General features: G+C 36.5%; 1 protein-coding gene across 1 annotated transcript in view; it reads right to left on the bottom strand.

Annotated features, from left to right (window-relative positions):
- The window catches only part of ERBIN (erbb2 interacting protein), a 123,253-nt gene that overhangs the window by 17,834 nt on the left and 81,546 nt on the right, over positions 1 to 23,873 (bottom strand). The window contains exons 7-20 of the mRNA XM_082497392.1: positions 23,525 to 23,581; positions 17,475 to 17,538; positions 15,604 to 15,678; positions 14,213 to 14,357; positions 13,715 to 13,787; positions 10,577 to 10,706; positions 10,116 to 10,231; positions 9,040 to 9,109; positions 7,904 to 8,003; positions 5,462 to 5,583; positions 4,730 to 4,900; positions 3,778 to 3,960; positions 1,905 to 2,022; positions 38 to 221 (exon numbers count right to left, since the gene is read on the bottom strand). Coding sequence (XP_082353518.1) covers positions 38 to 221; positions 1,905 to 2,022; positions 3,778 to 3,960; positions 4,730 to 4,900; positions 5,462 to 5,583; positions 7,904 to 8,003; positions 9,040 to 9,109; positions 10,116 to 10,231; positions 10,577 to 10,706; positions 13,715 to 13,787; positions 14,213 to 14,357; positions 15,604 to 15,678; positions 17,475 to 17,538; positions 23,525 to 23,581 — 1,608 coding nt within the window. The remainder of the gene's footprint in view (positions 1 to 37; positions 222 to 1,904; positions 2,023 to 3,777; positions 3,961 to 4,729; positions 4,901 to 5,461; positions 5,584 to 7,903; positions 8,004 to 9,039; positions 9,110 to 10,115; positions 10,232 to 10,576; positions 10,707 to 13,714; positions 13,788 to 14,212; positions 14,358 to 15,603; positions 15,679 to 17,474; positions 17,539 to 23,524; positions 23,582 to 23,873) is intronic.

Genomic DNA, 23,873 nt, shown 5'->3' on the forward strand with positions numbered 1-23,873 from the left:
ATTGTATTTGTTCAGTGGTATACAGTATCTTACAAACCTGATCTTGGCTAAAACAGCAGCATGTGTTTCTTTGTCTGGAGAACAGAGAGAAATATCTTGGCTACTATCAGTATTTAAGGAAACAGAATCTGACATTCGAGAAGGAGAGGAACAGTTGCTGTTATTTTGATTGCTATTGTGGGTAGCTTCATCTGATAAGGAATCAGCATCCTTCGAATCATCTGAAATAAAAAATTGCCAGTTTAGATACAGACACATTCATCTGTTTGATAGCTGTTTAATGTGTGTATGTTACAGTATTTAGAAATTGTCTCTTGTTCTACAGTATATCTTACTACTGGAAACTAAAATGTAAGCTAACACCTTTGCAAATGTCAGTTAAACTTACAAACGACTGTTGGCAATGGTTCCTATTTTTTAAATACTTGGCTCAATGTAAACAGCCCTCACCTGTTAATGAAGTTTAACCTGTTGCTTTATATCAAGTTTCCTTGGAATAAGCTAGTGCTACATTATATTTCCCCAAAATATCTTTCAGGTCATATTTCTGTTTTTGCAGTGATTTCAAAGTTTTGAATTACATGAGTCTGTTAGCCCCTATGAAAATGAAGTACACTGCTTCACATGCACTATTTTGAAAGTGTACATAGTTCCCAATCTTGAATATTATGTCATTTTTAAATAGCTATTTATTAGACCAAGCACTCTGGAAAGACCTAGATCACTGTATAGTTTCATAAATGTGAAAAAACAGGAAAGAAAAATGTTCTTCTGCAGAGCTGGAATCCAATGCATTCCCATGCTTTGCAGATCACTTAGGACAACATTTTCAAAGTAAATTACACCTGCACACATTGATTCTTGCGTAATGTGTGCATAATTACATACTATAATTGCATACTATATACATATAAATATAACTTCTCTGTGGGACTTCAAGCCAGCCAGGATTTTGATATGAGCATACGAATACATTTAATTTTTTACTTCAGTTACAGGTGCCAAAAGCATAAATTTTGTGAAACTAATGTCTAGAAAGAAGTTTGGACTTAGTACTTTAGTCAGGCATAAAAACCCAAGACAGCATTGATAAACATCAACCTTTTCACCCACATGTGATCCTCAGCAGACTCTTCCTGCTACCTCTGTGTTGTTTTCCTTCATCCCCACTAAGTATCACTCTTTTACATCTAATGGGCAGAAGAGCCTTTTGTCCTGGAAAGTACTGGACTAGGATATCATACATAGCAAAATACAATTTGGTCTCCAAGTTTTAAATTACGTTTTCTCTGAATCCTAGGTCATTCCTTACTCTTAAGAAAATGGTTACCCAGACCAAAATTATCTTTCAGAGAATATAAAACTTAGGTACAAAAACAATGTTCTGAAGTTTCCTGTTAGAGGAAATAAATAAAATAAAGGAGTAAAGGGATTCTGGAGAAAGAGAAGTTTATTCTTAAACCTTAGGAAAGGAGCACAGCTTTGAGATATTTAAAGAAGTGATACTGCTGCCTACAGCAGCAATAATCCACAAAATCTGGGGGAGGGGGAAAATATTTCCAAGATAAATATCACTTTCTGCAATTCTTTTCTTAAGCATATCAACAGTATGTTCAAGCTAACAGTCCCCCAAAACACACACATCTCCTTTCCCCCTCTGCTTTTAAACTGAAGACAAGAATCAAGAAAATTAGGATGTTAGCACAGCTCTCTCTACCATGCACTCAAATATAAGATATTGCAGAATTTTTTTTCTGCCCTCATTGTTTAAATAGAGAATTGACCCTCTTTCTTTTAAAGCATACAAATTAAATCCATTTTCACATAATTTAATTGGAAGAACTAACCAGTGGAGAAATTATCAGAATCACACAACACTTCTATTGCTTTTTATGGTATCTAACCTTTTTTGTTATTGCTAAGAGCTACCACTTTTGGTTGATTTATGGAGGTTTCTATCAGCGGTGGTCGCATTTCTGCCATTTTCATCTCTTCATCAGAGGAGAGTTCTTCTGACTCCTGCTAGAAGAAAAAACAGCTTTATGCTGTGGATCTTAAAGAACTATTTAAAGATTAAGTAAATGCTATCTAAATGGCCACCCACTGAACAATAAAGGAGAAAAAAATAAACAAGCAACATAAAACACAGCCATAACCTAACAACTGTCTCGTCCATTTGTAGTACAAGTCATTTGAATTTAGCAATACTTGTCGCTGAATTATCTTCAAGAAGCAACAGATGCAGACTTGCATTGTCACTGATGAACTCCATGGGAACAACACTCAAACCTGCAACTTCAGCTTCAAAAACCTGCTTGAAGCAAGCAGATGCAGCCCTGTTCCACCATTGGAGACAACCTCCAGTTGAGCTTAAGTAAGAAAGTTATCACTGAACCAGCGAACAACCCAGACTAACTATTGGTTTCACAGAAAAGAGCTCAAACTGAAACAGCTATTGAGTAGCGTGATCAAGACAATCTTAGGAATGGAGACCTATGCTGTAGGAAAAGACTGAATGAGCTTGGCTTGCCTAGTCTAGCAAAAAAAGGGTAGCTTGGGTTTATATCTTTAAATTTTCACTGGAGGTAAATTCCAGAAGGAAAAGAATTTATTTAACTTCAAGAACAACAGCAGAGACATAAAGTGATGCTGAATACATTTAAGCTAGAAATCACTAGTTCCTAACCATAAGATGAAGCTCAGTGCACTTATGAAAGTGATTAACTAACAAAGTTGCTGCAAAAGCAGCCATGTGACTGATTCAGTATCCTACTGCCAGCCCTGTATTCCTATCATCTTCAAAATCCAAATGTTTCCAGTAATATTTAGAAAGAAAAAAAACCCTTCCTTCCCCAAAGTGGAAATTTCTTTCTAGTAAACATGCTCCCTATTACAAATGCTACAAAATCCACGTTGCAGATCGCAAAAATAGTCTGTCAATGTTCACTTTTTTCTTAAAAGTTTCAGAATATTTAATGTGTGGAACCTACTGGAGCACCAACTGGCCAACAACAGCCACAAATGCTTGTTACAAAGTCTCTTCAGCAAAAGTATGATACATGCATGTTCCACTGCTTACACAACACAGGCAAAAATAATCTGCTTGTGAAACTATGAAAAAAGCATTTTAAAGGTTGTGATTGGCAACTGATTAAGTACAAGTTCCAAAATTTGTCACAAGACTGAAACATTCTAAATAAATGAATGCATGGTGTTCAGAGATGTGCAAAGAGTTTAGAAGTTTAAAATCTCTGACTCTTTATAAGAGGTAAAAACAATCCAAGTCATATTCATGACACCTCACTAATAAACACAGAGGAACACATTTTTAAACTCACCTTTCACTTTTCATTTGAAATGAATATGCATAGTGACTTGGATATACGAGTTTTTGATTGCTCCCCCTGATCAGATAGTTTGTCATTTCAGTGACAATTAAAATTGATTATTTAATGAAGGACTGACAATCAAGCAAAACCCGGAAAATTCTAAGTCTTCACAGTTTGATACTTAGGTCAACTTTTAATCGAGTTTGCTTTATTTTTCTTTAAATGCATGTACCTTTCATGATGTACTTTTTACTAGCTATTTCAACTTTTACTCAATATAATCTGAAATACAGAAAAATATTGCATTGCAAGCCATCTGTACGTACATCACTGATGGATGGCAATTTTTTGCTATTGTCAACATAAATTTTCATCTCCCAGAGTAACAAATTCAATACAACACCAGCAAAATTCTTTGACCGCTATGATGTTCATTGCAATGCCATACCTCGAGTGTGTCTTCATGGTTGACAATTGTTTTCGTGTTCTGCAAGGTTTTGACAAGTGCAGTCATCTGTGAATTTGCGGTGCTATGCTCAGCTTCTGGTTCAGTAGGCTTCTGCACAGAGCTTCCTGCTGAATATTGCTTTCTCTCATCTGCTTTGTTCTTTACTGAAACAGTTTCTGAAGTCTAGAGGATTAAGAACATTAGCAGAAAAAACATCCTGAAAGGTTTTCAGTAACATACGATATTTAGAGTTAACAATACGTATTTTGGGAAACTATGAAATGGAAAATCTGAGCTTTGAAATAATAAAGTACAAAATGCACCAGGTATGAAATACAAAGAAATCTGCAGATTACAGAGGTACAGTCCCTACCCTTTGTCAATTTGACTTTCTTCCTTATTGGGGTCAATTTGTACCATTAAATTTCCAGTTAAATAAAAAAAGGCCAAGAATATCTACAATAAGACATGTCAGCACCAAACATTAGTCCTACCACGCTACATCAGCATGTTGGAGACTCCTGACTCCTGTGCCAACTTGCTATGATTGCCTTCCTAACTTATCATGTAAAACCTCCAGTTGCGAGGGCAGCAGCAAGATGCTTAGAGATGATCCTGAGTTTCATTGTGAAGTCTGGTGGATAAAAGAGGATCAGAGAATGACAAAGAGGCCATCCTCCAGAAACTGAAGAAGCCATCTCCTTAACACATCCATAGTTTGCATTCAGCTGAGAATCAAATCACTTCCCTTGTTCTTAGTGTCACAGGAAAACTGCTACTGCAAACCAGACATTTATTACAGACTTTTTAGGTGGTGAAGAAGTAAATTCTGTTCTTTAATCTGACAGTTTTTCTGCTAAAGCATTAGTGGGGAGAGAGAAGAGAATTAAAAGGAATCAATGACACTCTAGGTTTTTGGAAGTTCTTGCAAAGTCAGAAGATAATATCTAACCTTTACCCCCACATCTTTTACAGAAACTGTCTGGCTTTCTCGTTTTGACTCCTTGGCAATATCTTCAGTAGGTTCTTCATCCTTTAGCCTATGCACAATTGTCTGGACTGTTTTGACCATATTCTTCAGTTCATCAGGATATGGAGTTGGATATCTCTTCAGGTTGCCTTCCTGTGTAACAAAAAGCAATAGTGTTCTACATTTAATTAAACTCCATAATTTAAACATCAACTTTAAAACAGACAATGAATTAGGACAAAACACTGAACAATCCAGGATCTCCACTTTGCTGGTCAAGTCTACGTGCATGGATACAGACTTAAGTTTACAAAACCCAGCAAGATTATGAATTGCTTCCTGCTGCCCCCCGCAATGTGTTCACTGATTGCAAGCAGGAAGAATTATGGAAACTGTAATTTATTTAAAGAACAAACAGGATTAATCAGTGTTTTCCCACTATCCTTCTCCATGGCACCACCAGTCAGGTAGTGCCCTACATTGCTTTACATCAGCTTTTTCCCTTGTGCTCCACTTTAAATGATCTGGTGAAAAAAAAAACCACACCATGGTGTTTCATCCTGTTAGATACTCTTATACTCTGAACTAATAACCAAAGATTTGATTTCTTCAGCAGAGCAAAATCCACAGCTAAAGTAAGGAAAGGGATGGGATTCAGGGGTGAGGTTATAAGGGAGGGAAGCACCAAGTATTCAAAAAAAATTCAATACTAACTCGAGGTGGTGCCTCTCTCTCATCTTTGTCTTCGTCACACTCAAATGCCACCTGGGCACGCTGTTTCCGCTGTTCCTCCCACAGAGATGGATTGAAACTTTCATTATCAGATATGAACATAACTAAAAAAAAAAAGATAGACTCTCATAAGAATACGGATAAGGATACATTATACGAAATAAAAATTCTCTTTTTCTTTCTCTTGGATGGGATCGGTGTGCTTTTGTATGCATTCTTAAAAGGCAAGAGGCTAGCAGCACCATTAGTTGAAGAATAGCTGCACTGCCACTGCTTTATGAACTTGGCTATATTTTCATGACAGTAAAATCCTTATCTGTAACGTAAAAACCTTCATACACTCCACTGTACACTAGTCTTAATACTTACACGTGAAAATTTTCAGCATAACTCTCTGCTGCAAAGTATTCTATATGTATTATGGGCACAAGTTAGAACATAGGAAGTTCCGTTCAAATACACGGAAAAACTCCTTTACAGTGAGGGTGACAGGCACTGGCACAGGCTGCCCAGGGAGGTTGTGGAGTCCCCTTCTCTGGAGATTTTCAAGACCCGCCTGGATGCAGTCCTGAGTAATGTGCTCTGGGCAATCCTGCTTTAGCAGGGGAGTTGGACCAGATGATCTCTAGAGGTCCCTTCCAACTCTGAAAACTCCGTGATTCCGTATTATATATATGTATACATATGAGAATGTGTACGCATTTATATAAATGTAAACTATAAAGATTTATACAGCCTGATTTCAGTAAGGTGGTCTCGTTAAGCACTAAGAGCATTCACCTGATTTCATTTAATGAAAATTTTAAAATGAAGAATAAGAATGATATAGTAACAAAACCCTGCATTATTACTAAGCCTGAAAAAAACCTTAAGCATCTAACACTTAAGGTAAACACATGATTTTGCAGAAGTTATACAAATGACAGGAGCTTTACAATGTATTTCTTGCTTAATTTTACAGGAGATAATGAAAATCTTTTGGGTACCCACTGTCTCATTCTAGCACGTCTCCATGCCTTGTGTTACATCAGGCAGGTTCTACTTTAGCATGCCAAATAGTCTAATAAATCTGCCACCACCACCCCAGCAAATGTATATTCTTCACTAGCAATGCCAAGACTATTCATATTAACTACTTCTATACCTGAAATAGAAAAATACTTAATTATAGGCCTCAACAAATGCATTGGCATATTTGTTACTCTGCGTTTATAGGGTAAACTTACAATTTTAACACATTTGAAAATATTCTAATAGACTTCACTATCACTGAAATGGTTCCTGACCAAAAAGAGAACTTGATAAGAGAATCTTAAAAATATTATTTTAAAAAAACACTATCTATTGAACTTCAAACCTTCCATCTGGAATGACCACCACAAAGGCATGTATTCTGTCAACTTAAGCCAAACAAGCAGCTCTTTCCTTGTCTACAGAAAGAAACCCCAGCACCTAGATAAAAAAAATGTTCAAATGGAGAAAATGCTTCCAGGAACGATCTAGAACTTCACTGAATCTCCAAATGATTTTTATAATTCTCACATTCTATCAGAGGTATTGCAGATTATCTGCATTAGAAGGCACTAAAAGTGATGCACAATGTACTGTTTTTGTTGGTAGTTTTGATTACTCCTCTCTTAGTGTACCAGACACTTGTGCCATGGAACAGCAAATGTTGCCACTTGTCAGCTTTTAATTATTTCCATTGGTATGTGCCCCCCGCCATTTTGTTAAAGCAGCACAAGCTTTTTTCTTTTGCCTGCAGGAGAAAGAAAGTGGAGAAATAAAGAGATCTAACTCTCTTTCCCTAACTCCTGATGGGCTTACTCATGCAATGTTACTTATTTTCCTAAGTATTTCACAAGTGTGCAGAAATAACTTTCTGACACATCTTAATATTTTGGGCCTAACCTTTTATAAAACAGTTCAAACTAAATGTGAGCAATACGTTTTTGTTTTTTTTTTCCTGGAGTGATTTTTTTTTTTTTAACCTTTTAAAATAAAACACAGAAGGCTATTTACTTTTCCAAAAATGTGTACTCAGTAATGGAGGAAACATTTTGTCTAACATTCTGTTAAAATAGTCAGTCTGAAGCAGACACCTGCTAAGGTATCACCCCAAACCATTAAGTTCTGTTGGAACGAAACAGGGTGTCACACTGTGAAGTGGCAACCATCGCAGAACATGATCCCACCAGTCCATTCCTCACCTTGCTCACTGAAACAGTTTCACCTAGAATCTACCAATATGTAGGTCACATTTAGTTACTGTTTTTATTCTTCAGATGTAACTTTTCATCGCTTAGACGTTTATTTCAAACTTCTATTTAAGTATTATCTAGTGAAAATCATAGTAGCTGCACAGTTTTCCCATTATTATTTTCAAAAGTGAGCATTCTGACAGGGTATTTCAGAAATTCTTACCATCCTCGGTCCTTGGTTGCTGGGGGAACATGTAATTAGTAAGCACTGTTTTCTGTGTGTCAGGGTCAACTTCTTTTTGAAGAGGGATAAGTGGTTTAGACTAGGAAGCAAATAGAAGAAGGATATGTCACAAGAATATATACGTAAAAAAGTAAATATGATCTACATATCACAGAGCATGCCTGTCCCATTTCTTTGAAGACTACTCTTGTCTTGTATTAAACAATTTCTCCTCTGAATAATTTTCACAGAATGAAGTTATTAACATGTTGATTGATGACTGGCTTTGACTGAGAACTGAAACTCAGTAACAGCTTTAAGAGAAAAGCAAACACTGGATATTCAAAATATAACCCAGTTTCTTGCTAGGACTTATTTCTATCCCAAAGCAGGCTGATCTGGAATACACAGATATATGTGGCCATTTAAAGCTGCAGACAAGGATATAAAGAGAAAAGTTTTGTACTCAGTTTTTCATATTAACACCAGATTGAATATCACCTACCCCTTACAAAAAACGGCAGGTTTGGTTTTTTTTTTTTAAGTTACTGTATTATTAAAAGGGCTTTTGTTATACTACATCTGAGGCTAGTGGATTTCTGGTAGCCCTGTACACCTTAATGCCATTCAGGAAATCAGAATAGTACAGAGGCCTTCAATACACAGCAAAAATATAAGCCATGAGCACATGAGTTACTGCTTAATGGCTTGAAACGTAGGCAGTCACAGAGTTCAAAAGGGTAGCAAGAAACCTAGCTCAAAAAAAAAAGGCATGCTAAGTTTCCCCAATGGTATAGCTGTGGAAGAAACAGCATGCTACGCATGCTGTACTAACTTATCAAACACTAACCGTCTTCTTTAAACAAGCCTGAACTAAGAAAACAAAAACAAAACACCCCAACATCTGTCAAATGGTATTTCCTAACAGCACAGAACTTTGCTAGAAGCATGAAAGTCTCCAAAGACAGGTAGGGTCAGTGATTTTTATTTCAGGAGAACCAACATAGTAATGTCAAGGAAGTACTGATGTATATACACAGTACCAAGTCTCACTATTTAACAGATGGCTCTGTACTTGTCAATTCCATTAGGAATAAAGTCAACAATCATTTATTTTTAATTTTAAAAACGTTCACCTGATTGTCTGATAGCCACATAGCAGTGAGCTGTTGCAGTTTTGTAAAGGTAAAGGGCAAATTCTTCAGTCTGTGAATTACAACAAGAATTTATGTAAGTACATTTACCAATACTTTAAGACCCTTAAGAAGCAATCCTGCATTAGCCTGTAAAAATGTTTAAAAAGGACATTTACAAATACAGTTAAATTAATAATCATTTACAGTTGAAAGGCAACAACATTTAATTTAGATTCAAAGCTATACCTGGAATTAAAAAAAAGCAAACAAAAACCAAACTGGCCAGTTTAGCAAGCAGCATAAAAAATGACAATGGAAGTTGAATTTAACTCTGTTCAGAGACTTGAATACAATTTTGAAGACAATTAACCTGAATTAATTAATCTGAATCCTCAGCATTTTATCCTTTACTATACATGCACGCCGATTAAGAAAAAAGTGCAACACCTGAAAACAGTTGCTTTTTCCAAGATAGGTGTGTGGGAAAGGGGCTAGCCCAGATAATGGAAGCTCTGGCATTACTGGATAAATCAAGCTACAGATGGAGCACAGAGAAGCTGGACTGACAGAACAGAAGAGAGCTCAGTTAGACTTCTCTCTCCCAATATATGTCAAAACTACCAGTTGGCAATTCCCCCCCAAAAAATATTGTCAGTTTTTAATGACCAGCTCTAATAAAAACAACTCTCTTTTCCCCCTTCCCCAGCATACATAAGTGTTTTAGACTATACTGTGATACTGTTTTGTGTCCTCCATATGCAATACAGGAAGCTATTAACTCTTAAGTAAGCAAAGTTTTATGAAAATAACTGAACTCACTCCCCCGAAAAATACATGCTAAGAATCATGAATGTATTGAAGCTGTGCTTCAATGCATGTGCCAAGTCATTAAAATAAAGACAGCTCAATACAATGGAACAGCAAGATCCAGAATACAATAATACATTAAATACATGCATCTCAGCTTCTAAGCTGCGCGTGAGATAAGGAAAGACAGCATAATATATTCATAACAGTACATCTACATTATTATTGTATTTTATACATCTTCTACTTGAATAAATGCATCCACAAACCTATTGTCGCTCAGATTAATGACTTTTAATTTCTGCATATCACCCATTTCTTCAGGGAGAAATTCAAGCTTATTAGAATGCAGAAACAACACTGTTACGTGCTTCCAGTTTCCAATCTGAAAAAGACCGCAAAGAATTAATTCATCTTCACAACTCTAAATATGCAAATTTTTACTGTTTTAAAACAATTAGTATTACAGTTATTTTTGTCCAGAAAGTAGTTATTCTTATGTATTAAACCTTCTTTTAGTTTCAATACACTAGCAACAAATTTCCACTTCTTGACTAAAAAAATTCAGAATTTTATTATTTGAAAACTTCTATATTTGTATACATCCTCCTTTAAAAACATACACAAAGAAAATCTACTCAAGAATTAACTTCTTATCCAAAAGTTGTACAGACTCTATATTTAAAATACATTAAAAAAATTCATTTTAGTTTTGTAATTAAATACATACCTCTGATGGCAGTTGTGTTAAAAAGTTATGATCTGCAGCAAATGTCCTTATATTAGAGAGCTGCCCAACAGACGAAGGCAACGTTTCAATCTCATTGAAACTACAGTCCAGTTCTTCTACTGATATTAACCTGCAAAAAAAAAAAAAATTACTCCTCTACACAGGTTAATTCATCCAACATTAATTAAATAATTTAATTTTAAATAAAGCTAATACCACTATTAATTACAAATCAGATTCATAGAATGGTTTAGGTTGGAAAGGACCTTGAAGATCATCGAGTTCCAACCCCCCTGCCATAGGCAGGGGCACCTCCCACTAGACCAGGTTGCCCAAGGCCACGTCCAGCCTGGCCTTGAACACCTCCAGGGATAGGGCCTCAACAACCTCTCTGGGCAACCTGTTCCAGTGCCTTACCTCTCTCAAAGTGAAAAACTTCTTCCTAATGTTTAATCTAAACCTGCCCCCTTCCAGTTTAAAGTCATTCTCCCTCATCCTATCACTACATGCCCGACTAAAAAGTCCTTCCCCAGCTCTCCTGTAGGCCCCCTTTAGGTACTGGAAGGCTCCTATAAGGTCTCCCTGGAGCCTTCTCTTGTCCAGGCTGAACAGCCCCAACTCTCTCAGCCTGTCCTCATAGGAGAGGTGCTCCAGCCCTTGGATCATCCTCATGGCTCTCCTCTGGACACGCTCCAGCAGGTCCACGTCCTTATGTTGGGGACACCAGAGCTGGATGTAGTACTCCAGGTGGGGTCTCATGAGAGTGGAGTAGAGGGGCAGAATCACCTCCCTCAACCTGCTGGCCACACTTCTTTTGATGCAGCCCAGGATACAGTTGGCCTTCTGGACTGCGATCGCACACTGCTGGCTCATGTTGAGCTTCTTGTCAATCAGCACCCCCAGGTCCTTCTCCTCAGGGCTGCTCTCCTGCCATTCCCCGCTGAGCCTATATTTGTCCTTGGGATTACGCCGACCTTGCACTTGGCCTTGTTGAACTGCATGAGGTTGGCTTGGGCCCACCTCTTAAGCCTGTCCAGGTCTCTCTGGATGGCATCCCTCTCCTCCAGCGTGCCTACCTCACCAAACAGCTTGGTATCATCAGCAAACTTGCTGAGGGTGCACTTGACCCCACTGTCCATGTTGAACAGTACAGGCCCCAGTACCGACCCCTGTGGAACGCCACTCGTCACTGGTCTCCACTTGGACATCAAGCCGTTGACCACAACTCTTTGAGTGCAACCGTCCAGCCAGTTCTTTATCTACTGAGTGGTCCATTTGTCAAATCCATGTCTCTTCAATTTAGAGACTAGGATATCATGTGGGACAGTGTCAAACGCTTTGCACAAGTCCAGGTAGATGACATCAGTTGGTCTTCCCTTGTCCACTGCCGCTGTAACCCCTTTGTAGAAGGCCACCAGATGTGTCAGGCACGACTTCCCCTTGGTGAAGCCCTGCTGGCTGTCACCAGTCACCTCCTTGTTTTCTATGTGCCTTAGCAGAGTTTCCAGGAGGATCTGCTCCATGATCTTGGCAGGCACAGAGGTGAGACTGACTGGCCTGTAGTTCCCTGGGTCTTCCTTGTTTCCCTTTTTGAAAACAGGGGTTATGTTTCCCCTTTTCCAGTCAGCAGGAACCTTGCCAGACCGCCACGACTTCTCAAATATCATGGCTAGTGGCTTAGAGACCTCATCTGCTAGTTCCCTCAGGACCCGTGGTTGTATCTCATCAGGTCCCATGGACTTGTGCACCTTCAGATTCCTCAGGTGGTCTCATACTTGATCTTCCGCTACAGTGGGAGGTTCTTTATTTTCCCAATCTCCGCCTTTGCATTCTGCATCATGGGTAGTGTGGTGGCAGTCCTTGCCAGTGAAGACTGAGGCAAAAATCTCAAATTTAATTAAAAATAAAACTCAAAACCCAAGGGAATTCAAATCTAAGAAAAATCCTTTACTAATTGCCTAAATTGTGTTTTGGGGATTTTTTTTTTTGCTTGTTGGTTGATTGTGGGGGGGTTGGGTCTGGGTTTTTTTCTTGTTTGTTTGGTTTGGTTTTTTCAATCTCCTTTACACTGTCCTCATAAGACAGCATTCAGTGAAAACAGGGGAGTCAGCAACATCAAATGTTTATGTACTACATGAAAATGTGCTCGTGCAAGGCAATGAAAACATGCAGAATGGGATAGATTATACCAAACAGAAGTTGAGTGCAGTTTGCGGACAAGAAAAGCATTTCAAGAGTCAGAAACAGTGAACCTAAGAATCTGGCAGTGAAGAAGTGATTTGTAAATTCTGACAACAAAAGTTAACCTACATTAATCACAAAAGTTAACCTACATTAATCACAAAAGTTAACCTACATTAATCACAAAAGTTAACCTACATTAATCACAAAAGTTAACCTACATTAATCACAATAGGAGAAAAGAAAGTTAGAACATGGGAAGTTCCGTTCAAATACACGGAAACACTTCTTTACGGTTCAGGTGCCAGAGCACTGGCACAGGCTGCCCAGGGAGGTTGTGGAGTCCCCTTCTCTGGAGATTTTCAAGCCCCGCCTGGATGCAGTCCTGAGTAATGTGCTCTAGGCAGTCCTGCTTTAGCAGGGGAGTTGGACTAGATGATCTCTAGAGGTTCCTTCCAACTCTGAAAATTCTGTGATTCTGTGATTCTGTGAAATACCCTTCATTTGTATAGCACTTAATTCTGAACCAATTATTTTTGCCATCATTAGTGAATGTTAAATTAAATGCTCAATGTGTAATTATACATTAAAAACCCCTCCTGATGAACAGGTGAAAATTCTCCTTATGATATAAAAAAAGATAAATGTGTGTGTTCGGATTCACTTTTTACAAGATTTTGTCAGTGGTTCAATCATTTGCAATACTTACCACAGCCACACCTGATTGGTGGCTGCATTGGTAAGCGAGGAACATGTCTTTTTATATCAAATAACACATAAAAAACATGTATGCTGCAAACGAGAAGCTATGAAAGCACTTGCTTTCAATTTTATTAAGGCATTGACATGTAGAAGAAATTAAATCAAGTAGGTGTAAAAAGTTTCAAAAGAAGAGCCGTTGTAACAGAGAAGTGTGCAGAAAGGTAACTCAACCTTTTATTCAGGTGAAATACCTACCCTCCTATGGAGTCTGGCAAATAAATTAACTGGTTTTCATCAATTTTAAGTGTTGTTACCTTCTTCAGGGAACCTGTAATAAAATAAGTAAATCAAAAAGGACATTTGAGTTCATTAAGCTTAGTTTTAATTTTAAGCTTAGTTTTAATGGGCAAGCAACCACATTTTCTGTATTCCCTGACATGCCTATAATGCTGTATACATAAGGAAATAAGCAGATGAGCTTATAGAACTTGTTTGCCAGCAAAGGGCGGGGGGTAAGAGAAGAAAAAAATATTTTTTTTACTCTGTTAGAGTCAACATATTCTTATCCATTTACAAACTACTGTATAAAGTCAAGAACACTCCAAAACAAATATAAATTTTCAGCTACGCATTACAGTTTCATCCAGAACTGGTACTTCTAATCTTAGATCTAATATGCCATTCATCTATTTTCAAGTGTTCTGTGTCTAAACTATAAGCTTTTAAGAACATGAATTAACTTAAAATACAAACCAAGAGACTCTGGCAGTTGCTGAAGTGAATTGCTGGATAACAGTAGGTCTTGCAGGCTTTCACAACCTGAAATACCTTCTTCAACTACTTCAATGTTGTTTTTAGAAACATCCAAGTAGGTCAGCTGTTTCAAAGTGCCTATGAACTAAAAACAAGAGAAAATAATGCATTCTAGAAAGTGCAAGTTCAAAACAAAAAATCCAGCAGATCTGACAACAAACTGTCTCTCAAGCGTAGTGCCAGACAAAAAGAGAAAACCTATTTATAGAGCTGAAACAATTTTATGCAAAATACCCGAAATTTATAATGAAGTATTTTGCACAGATACAGACAGTTGATGTTTTTCCACATACACAGACACACCACAGTAATTCCGCTGGTCTCTAAAGTAGTCTGCTGCAAATTCAAGTTTGATCAATTACTATGAATCAAATAACTGAAGCTTTAGAACAAACTTCAGACAGAGATAGGTAACATAAGGGCATCATTAGGCTCCAGTAAAGTCTTTTAAGATTTATTTTTGTCTTTTGTGTAAAACTGCATCTTATTTAGCCTCAACAATGAATCCCTTATTATACTAAACTGAAGAAACAAGCCAAAATATAAGCTTTTATTACCTTTCCGTATGAACCAAGAACAAGCTTGAAGTGTACATGACTAAAATTCACAGAGAAGATGCAATCACTTTCACAAATAGAGTTTTACTTTTACTGTAAAGTAGAAATGTTCACTACATCCACTCAACTCTTCAAGGAAGAATTAGCTGAAGTGAGGAAAGATGGTAGAGAAGACTACTGATCAGGAAAGAAAGCCTCGTGTCAGAAGACTGCTAGGGATTTTAAATGTGAAACAGACCAGCTGCTTCTCAAATTTCAAATATAAATTTACTAGTTTACTAGAACCTAAGCACAATTCACAAGTACTGAAATAATAGGTCATCCTGGACCCCATCTGATTTTGAGATGTCAGGAACCCAGACGAAGTCAAAAGAACATTTTCTTAGGAACTGGCTATGCTCCTGTATACGAGGCTAAAAATTCACACAATGTATTTATCCTGTAAATTCCCACTTGCTGTCTAACACAAAATAATCCCTTTCTGGAAGGACCAGTGAACATAAGTTTGATCTAGGATTTGTACCCCTTTCCTGAATTGGAACATAGTTTTTAGATGAGAGGTACATAACTTTCAGTGAAAGAAAAGCTGCGTACTCAACTCCCGTGGTCAGTATCAATTTCTCAGTAAACTAGTTAAGCATTTAAGTGGCATTTAGCCTTTTGACTTTCAGTAACATTAAAATTACGTAGCAACTTTAATATATATGACAGCTGACAAAGCAAATACCACTGTAAATTAAAATATTAAATGTTTAACACAGGAAAGGGACTTACCCCTGGAATAAGTGTTAGTCTATTACCATCCATCCAAAATTCCTTTAACCCATTCAGTTGTTCAAGTACTTCAGGCTGTAAAGGTAATCCATGTGTTAAAAACTTCATACAGAATATAGTGAAAGGCAAAAACAACTTCAGTGATTCATCTACTGCAACTTTAAGTAATGTCTTATTATAGCTGTTATACACACTTGCTTAACTGGGTCATCAAAAACCCCAGATAATTCACTTTTTGAAATGTAAATATATACTAGATATACAAAAACCTTTTGAGAACTTGATCACAGCACTAAATAATCCTTACAGAAAGTGGGGGTTTTTGTTTGTTGGTTGTTGTTTTTTTTTTATAACAGAAAGTATTCTTTATCAGCTGGAGCACACAATAAATAAGTGTTATGTGTATCGATTCCTCTCTTATGGAGGAGGTCTAAAAATCCTTACATTCCATCAGATCAGAAGACCTGTTTCTCAAAAACCACAGACATTTTGTGGTTTTGGGGAAAACAAAAACAAATTTTAATTTTCTAACAACAAAGGGTGAGTCTGCGTGATATAAGCAAACCACTCCATCCATAAAGTGAAGTGCAGGATCATGCTTCCTTTACAACTTATTGTTAGAGTATCTTACATATCAGGGAAAGACCACTTCTTGGTAAACATCCACATTGCATATATTTCCTATTTAAACTTCTCTCCTGAGAAAGTAATGCAAAACAGGTGCTGCTGCACCTTCACAGCTACAAGCAAGTTCAGTTAAATGCAGAACTCAATTCTGCTACATTGTAAATATACAGCATTCCTGCATAAGTTCCAGTCCTGACTCCCAATAATTCATTTTCCAAGAGAAAATCTTAACTACCTTTCAAGACAGCTCTATCCAAAAAAGCATTTTCAAACCTTTTTGTGTTTTTACCAAAAGATCTTAATGAAATAAATTACCAATAGTTGACTCTTGTAGCTAAAAGGCTGGGAGAGATGAAGCAATCAACTCAAAATATACCCAATCAGGTAATTTTGCAGCCAGTTCCTGGCTGTTACTGCTTAACATGTGCCTGGGTATGTTAGTTTAAGGCTCCCATACGAATATCTACGCTGTAATGAGAATACAGCAGTAATGGTAATAGCTAAAAGTGTAATCATGCTAATGAACAAATTCCTTAAATACACTTCCCTATCTTCCAAACCATACAACTAGGCAAGTGTTCAACTCTGCATGACCTACTGGCGGCACACAAAGGCTGGACTTTATTATATGGCAGGTCAGTATGTTCCACTATACTTCTATTTAAATTTCTTTATCCAGGAAAGTACTTGTAGAAGCAGTGATTGTAAATGTAAGATGTATTTGACCGTGAGATCATGAACAGGAAACAAGTCTATCCATGCTGAAGGAAAAATCTGGGAACCTCAACTGTAAATACTATTTTGAACAATATTCAAACTTAAAATTAATATAGTTTCCCTTGGATCTAAATAGTTTGTACACAATAATAAAAGCAGGTTATGCACAGCTTATACAGAACTTGCAACATTAAATACATGATAACCAATACGTGTTTAGAATTTATTATAAGCCAAACAATTATGTTTACAATTCAAACACATATTACCATTAATTTTTTACCAGTACAGTAACCACACTACACTACCGTGTTATTTTCAAATTGAGGAAAAACATATTCATATTCATCAGAATATGCACATAGTTTTTATAACAGGCTCCATAAAGTAGTATGAGGTATACATAATAATTGCTCCCTAGCAGAACTCTTAAGATGATGTTTACATTTTCATATCGATTAGAAATAGATTAAAGGATAAAGAGATTTATAAAAGATACAAAGCTCTGTTACTAGGGCAAAACTCACCACTTCTGTGAATTCATTACTTCCTAAGTCCAGTCGCTCCAGCTGAGTCAGTCTGGACATGGTTCTGCACAGGAAGGAGATTAATAAGGAATTAGATTTAAGAAAACGCCGGTTACATCCAATCTTCCTGTATTCATACAAATATATTATTTTAATCAGTATTAAGTAGTGATGCTGTTCTGTAACTGGACTGATATCTAATTAAGTTCAATTTTTCACACATTGTTCAACCAGGCACGTAGTAATGATCATGCCGACTGTTGACTGTCACACACAGAGTACACACAAACTCATCTACAGATTAGTTTACAAAAACTAAGACCACTAGAGTAATCTTTATGACAGAGAGTAACTCAGTGAAGTTACTCTTCTTTTGACAAGCAGCTTTTCACCTACAGTGACAATGTAGTTAACCAGCCTTTGGCTACTGAGAAGACATGTTTTGCTTCCAGAGAAAGACCACTGCCTAATGATCAGCTAAAACAGAAGAGACCGCTGTTGAATTACAGTAACCAACAACACTTTCTACCTCTCCAGGCTGCTGACAAAGTTGCTTCCATACAATGTGCTCTGTAATCCTAATTATTTCTCTAGTCCTACAGCAAATCAGCTAACTAAATTGGAATTTGTGACACATCAATACTCTTTAAGCCAGCTTATGGTAAAGATTAAATCAATGACTGCAATAAAGTAAAATCCATTATTTCAAGCTGCGTTTTGGCAAAATCTTTCCTCCATTTAAAGTTTACTTTGGGGATCCCACAGACATTATCTATCACTGCACATTGTGGACTACACGACCGGTACTTCAGTCAACATCAGTACTATATAAAAATATTTTCCAAGAGGCTATGAATCCCTCATATGACATTATGTCGTGTATTAATTTAATAATGGATTTCCATAGAACAATTAATAATATCTAATACTTTCAAATATAAGCTGTAAGAGTGTACGTAATATCAAATTCTGGAAAAACTAAATGTAAGAGCTTCTAAATGGTAGTCTTTTATATCATGAGAATATATAGGTATGAACACTAATATCTTTAAAAAAATATCTGCACGAGCACAAGATGCACTATGCAGCTATTCAGTTTCAGTTGTTCTTCAAATACACTATTACAGGTGTTCTAAATATACAGTTCAAGAATTACATTCTATTGGAAAATGCCTTATTTATTGAAAGTAAGTTAATGTGATTATTAGTATTATTCCTGAAATAATCTCCCAAAAGGATTACACTCAACATTTGTCTATAGATTTGATTTTCATTGCATTATAGTAATTATGCTGGAGACAAACCAGAAATTTAGCACAAGCAGGTAAAAACACGATCAAGGCAAAAAGCAGAAGCCATTTTTTTGCAATGCACACATAGTATACACAGGCTTTAGGGGAAAGCTTTTAAGTCACATTCCCACTGTCTCAAAGAAGAAAAAGAAAAAAATACATGAAAAGTGTACTTCCAGAAGAATCTGAGAAGATTTTTCCTCACTTCTTGAAGATTATGAACCAGATTATTATCAACTGCTAAAATTAATTTTCCAATTCTAAAATAAATTAGCAAAGTCCCTCTGAAATACTGTGTAAGACGAATTTCTCAGAGCTTTATGAGACCATGCCAATACCAACTTTAGTGCGATATGTTGCTAGCAAATTTGCCCCAATGGGTCTTCCAGAAGCACAGCTGAAGACTCATTTAAAGGATCTAGCATATGACTTTGCAGCTTTCAAAACTTCACGAGCAACACCATACCACACTTTTACTGATGGCTTTAATTTAAAAAGGTTTTAGATTTCCCATTTTCAAGCCACGTTAGCTAGACTGTGGGCTACTAGAGAGTGGAGTCCAAAACTTCAATGATGATCTAAATTTCATCCTCAAAAAGTAGATTAAGGGAGATCCATAGCTACATGGGATTTAATTTGATATATTAGTTTCAATAAATGAATATTTTTTAAAAATGCCTTATTTTTTATATAGTCCTTTCATTTCAACAGTTTTGAGACAGTGCCTTGATTTATATTTGAACTGAATTTTCAACTTGGAAATAAATAAAAATTTTAAAGGTGAAGGAAAAAATCAGGTAACACCAACAAAATGAAAAAAGGTGAATCTGGTTTAATTGAACTTTGATGAGGCTGAATTGAAACAAAGTCAGATGGACTTTCTATTGTGGCTTGAGATGAATGGAATTTTTTCTTTCAGTCCAACATGAACACTTATCTTTTTACTTTAATGGCTTAGTAAGGATACACACACAGACACACGCGCACACACACACACACATCAATCTCCCAGATCAACACATTCCTAGGTCTGAGTGAATTTTTTTTCCTTCCTCCCGTACACCATTCAACTTTGAGGCTGAACTGTTTTTACACAGTTAACACCAGATTCACAGAATCTAAGCAACAAAGCTCTTCTCCTCCCTGCTGCCAAATTACACTAGATACACAAATTCCAACCCAAGATCTAGGTGCTCCTTTCCCATCCTGCTAGTGCTACATCCTTAATGGCTCTAAGGCAACTCAAAATTTCCCATTCGCGCCTTAATCTTCAGTGTCGTAATAAAAATAAAATAAAAATGCTGTTACAGTTTTTCATCAATGGTCCTGGTCTTACCATTTGGAACAAAGCAAGTATCTGCAAATCTCTCTCAAGTATCTGCAAAATTGATGTTATCTAACATTGATTTGGGGTTGATTTTTTTTTTTCTTGCCAAAATGTCTGTAATCTAGCAAACACGTCCATTCAACTGTAAAACACACATAAATGTGTTTGCAAGACCAGGGTCTCAGTTATTTTCTCCCCTTCCCCACTGTCGCTCAATCTATAGCATTTTCAGCTATTCTATGACTAATACCTCTCTGCTTTTCTGTATTGTTTATAGAGCAACTATATATTCAGAAAAAATCCAAACAAAGCTTTCAATAATGTTAAAGTAACAGGAAAACTCAGTGCTAAACAAAGAATACAGAAATGAAAACAAAAATTTACTAGATCACTGAGTTACACCTGTTTCTATCTTTGCCACTGCACTATGTAATCTCTTCCATAAACTGAAAAATCTGTTTCATAATTCATATTATTGAAATTGCTGCAAAATCAATCCAACACTAAGGGATCAGGTAGTCTAAATTATGTTTCAGATTCTGATGTTGTAAACAGTCAGCTTCACTAAGGTTAACACTACAGCTAACTTCAAGTAGCATACAGTTCAAGAGGTGTGTGTGACAGCAAGATTGGGCCCTGAATCATAACAATTACACTCCCAAATAACTTGCTTCTTTCTAATAAGGCTACTCTTTTTATTAACAATTACACAACAGACAGAAGTTTGGGAAAAAAAAAAAAAAAACAAAATAAAAAATAAACTCTTTATATTTCCATTGGACCATTTTCCCAACTTTCAGCTAAACCCAACCTATCAGATAAATACCTTTAAAATAGTCTTGTGTAATTTTGCTTTTCTTTCAGTAGAAATATTTTCATTGAGCTGATTTGCATGACAATACTGCCAGTTTTGCAGTCTCTGGCTGTGGATAAGCTCCAAGAAAAATGATGCAGTTGGCACAAAACAAGTTTGATTTAGTGTGTTGGCATTAATTACCCATTTTGATTAACATTCTTTCAAGTGCTTTCTGCTTTAGTGTTAAAAATTACATGCATTTTTAATTCAGCAAGAGGGCTAGCTCATTTTGTAGAAATTTATCCCAATACATTTCTCATTACAAACACAAAAGAATTTGCTTTAAGTATGAAAATATTGAAAAGGTGAGAGTGACAGGAGAGACAAGAAAAGACAGTTGTATTCGATAGCAAAAAATACTAGCTCATACTGCTACATCTTATTAGCTTAAAAAAAAAAAAAAAGCCTTTTGTTTTTCTACACTGTTCAAAGCTGTTTAGCATGTTCCTTTTAAGACGTGTACTCTGATTTGGAAAACCGCGTAAGTTCAAATTTCACATCAACTTCTGTTCTAATATTAATACTAAAGCCAGGCCATGGATGCCTTTGTTGGTTAACTGCTGCATGGTTGTATTGTCTGGAAAGGCAGATTCACGTCTTGCATACTATGGACACTACAGCGAACTTTTTCTCCCCAGTGTACATCATACATAAGGAATGTAAGTTTCCATTACCTCATTGTAGCAAAATGCATATTACTGTGATTAAATTAAAAAAAAAAAGTAGTCTCAATAGCTTTAATCTCCCTTAATTGAACCACAAGAGTACCAGAACAAAATAACAAAGGTGGCATCTCAATATATACTGTAGATCATTATGGAGGTGCTGCAGAAAACATCTTCATGACAGCTGCTGTTTAGTTTTCCAGCAAGGATGAAACCCTGAGAACACTGAAGTCAACAAAAAAAATCCCAGCAACTTCAACAGAAGTTATGTTTGGCTTAAATACACTACAACATTTGTTTAAATGTCTCTTATCACTACAAGAGACCTCCATAAACTACTCTTTTTAAAATATCGCATGTAATTTATGCTATTAGTGTTAATCATGGCAATTAAGTCAAAGTAATTTTATAAACAAAACTTGTATTAGCTTTTAGTTTTAATTATAGTTACTGTTCCTCAGTTGGGAGTAACTTAATTTACAGAGCTACTACCCCAAATGACATGTCTTCTCATTCTTTTTCTACTGAAAATTAGTTACAGCAAAAAGAGCAAACAAGGATAGAGAGTATTTATATCACATGAATGAAAAGAATGCTTCACACTTGGAAGATTTAAAAATCACACTTTCTGATTCTATACATTTCATTCCAGATATGAGTTCTGACATCTTTAAACAGCAGACACGACAGTACAGTATCTAGCCATGCAAAAACGGAATTCCAGTGGAATATAGCCCTTTGTCACGTCTTAGGCATATAATTAGGTACAGTCAGTAAGAAAACTGGCTGTTGTATTTGAAGGGCTAGCAATTCACACTTCAGCCTACTGCAAGCAAGTTTCCGCTAGCATATGAGCTGGACAGAGTGAATAGTCAATTGTTAGCTCCTCCTCTTCTCCACCACAACATCTTAAATCCACCAAAACCAGTAGCTCTCTTTACTGGTTTCTGTTGCCAGAGGAGGACCCCTTTTGCAGCACACCACAACACATTCAGGACTCCACAGCTGGTTATTCACAAACCCTCTCTCTCTCTTCATTAACCTTTTATACCTCTGTTAACCAACGTGGACCTCCAGGGTGCAAGTGTGAAAATGCAAAGCATTGCTCTAGCTCATAGAAACAGCAGGAACCGCAACACCATCAGCCTGGGCTTCGTTGATGAAATGAGTGAGAATTGCAAAGCAGGGTTTAGAAAGATGCTAGATTTTAAGAGGTGCAATTGGATTTACTGTTAAGACAAATCCTGTAAGAATTACCAGAACTATTTTACTCTTTCTGAAAACACATCCAAGGAATATGCTGCCATTATGTTAAACAAGCCTGTTGCACTATAGAATAGGTATGGCATAATAGATTCCATGCAACACAGTAACAAGTTGTTACTACAAACTAAACAAAGTGTCCAAGTCATGTGAATCTTATTCTCTCAGTCATTCTGAGCAAGCATCTCAAACTCCACATTTGATTTAGAGATAATGACCTCAATTACCAATGCTTAAGTCTCAGACACTCAGCCAGCTGAACCGTACTCAGACAGGCATCTGGGCAGCCATACAACACTTCCTGCAAGAAACATCAGACATCTCAGAACAATCATCCTGACATGCCCACATGCTGACTTAAAAGCTCAACAGGTGGATCAGAAGCTCGATAGGGACAGAAAATAAATAATAAAAAAAAAAATAAAATAAAATGTCCAAATAGGCAAATCTCTGAATAGGCAGACCAGTCAGTCTGGAGTGAGATATAATTTCAGCAGTATGAAAGGAAAGTTCCTTGTGAGAACTTTGTCCAGTTACTTAGCTACACGTTTTAAGCTGTCATCTACTTTTCAATATGCACCACATTATTAGTATAACTGCAGAAAACAGCCTCCAAAGTAGTTTAAATAAATGTCATACATACTTACTTTGGCAATATTTTTAACTGGTTTTCTCTAAGTTCCAATATCTGGAGTTTAGTTAATCTGTAACAGAAAGGCATAACAAATTATCACAATTTACTGTATTTTATGACAAAAGCAATCTCTAAACTTATTTATATGGGTGAATTTCAGAAAAAGATCTAAGAGTTTGAAATATTTTTTCTGTAAGAATTAAAAATATGTTTTGTGCGTACATCTGCATGTTATTTAAAATTCATTTATTCACTGGGGTTTCGTTTTGCTAAAGCAGCAAATAAACTAGATCTTGACTGCTCTTCTGTACTTGTTTGAATAAATTTGTTTTCCTTCATCCCAAAGACTTTAAAGCACTTCA

Source organism: Vanellus vanellus (assembly GCF_965231255.1).
Source record: "Vanellus vanellus genome assembly, chromosome: Z".
Classification (NCBI taxonomy): Eukaryota; Metazoa; Chordata; class Aves; order Charadriiformes; family Charadriidae; genus Vanellus; species Vanellus vanellus.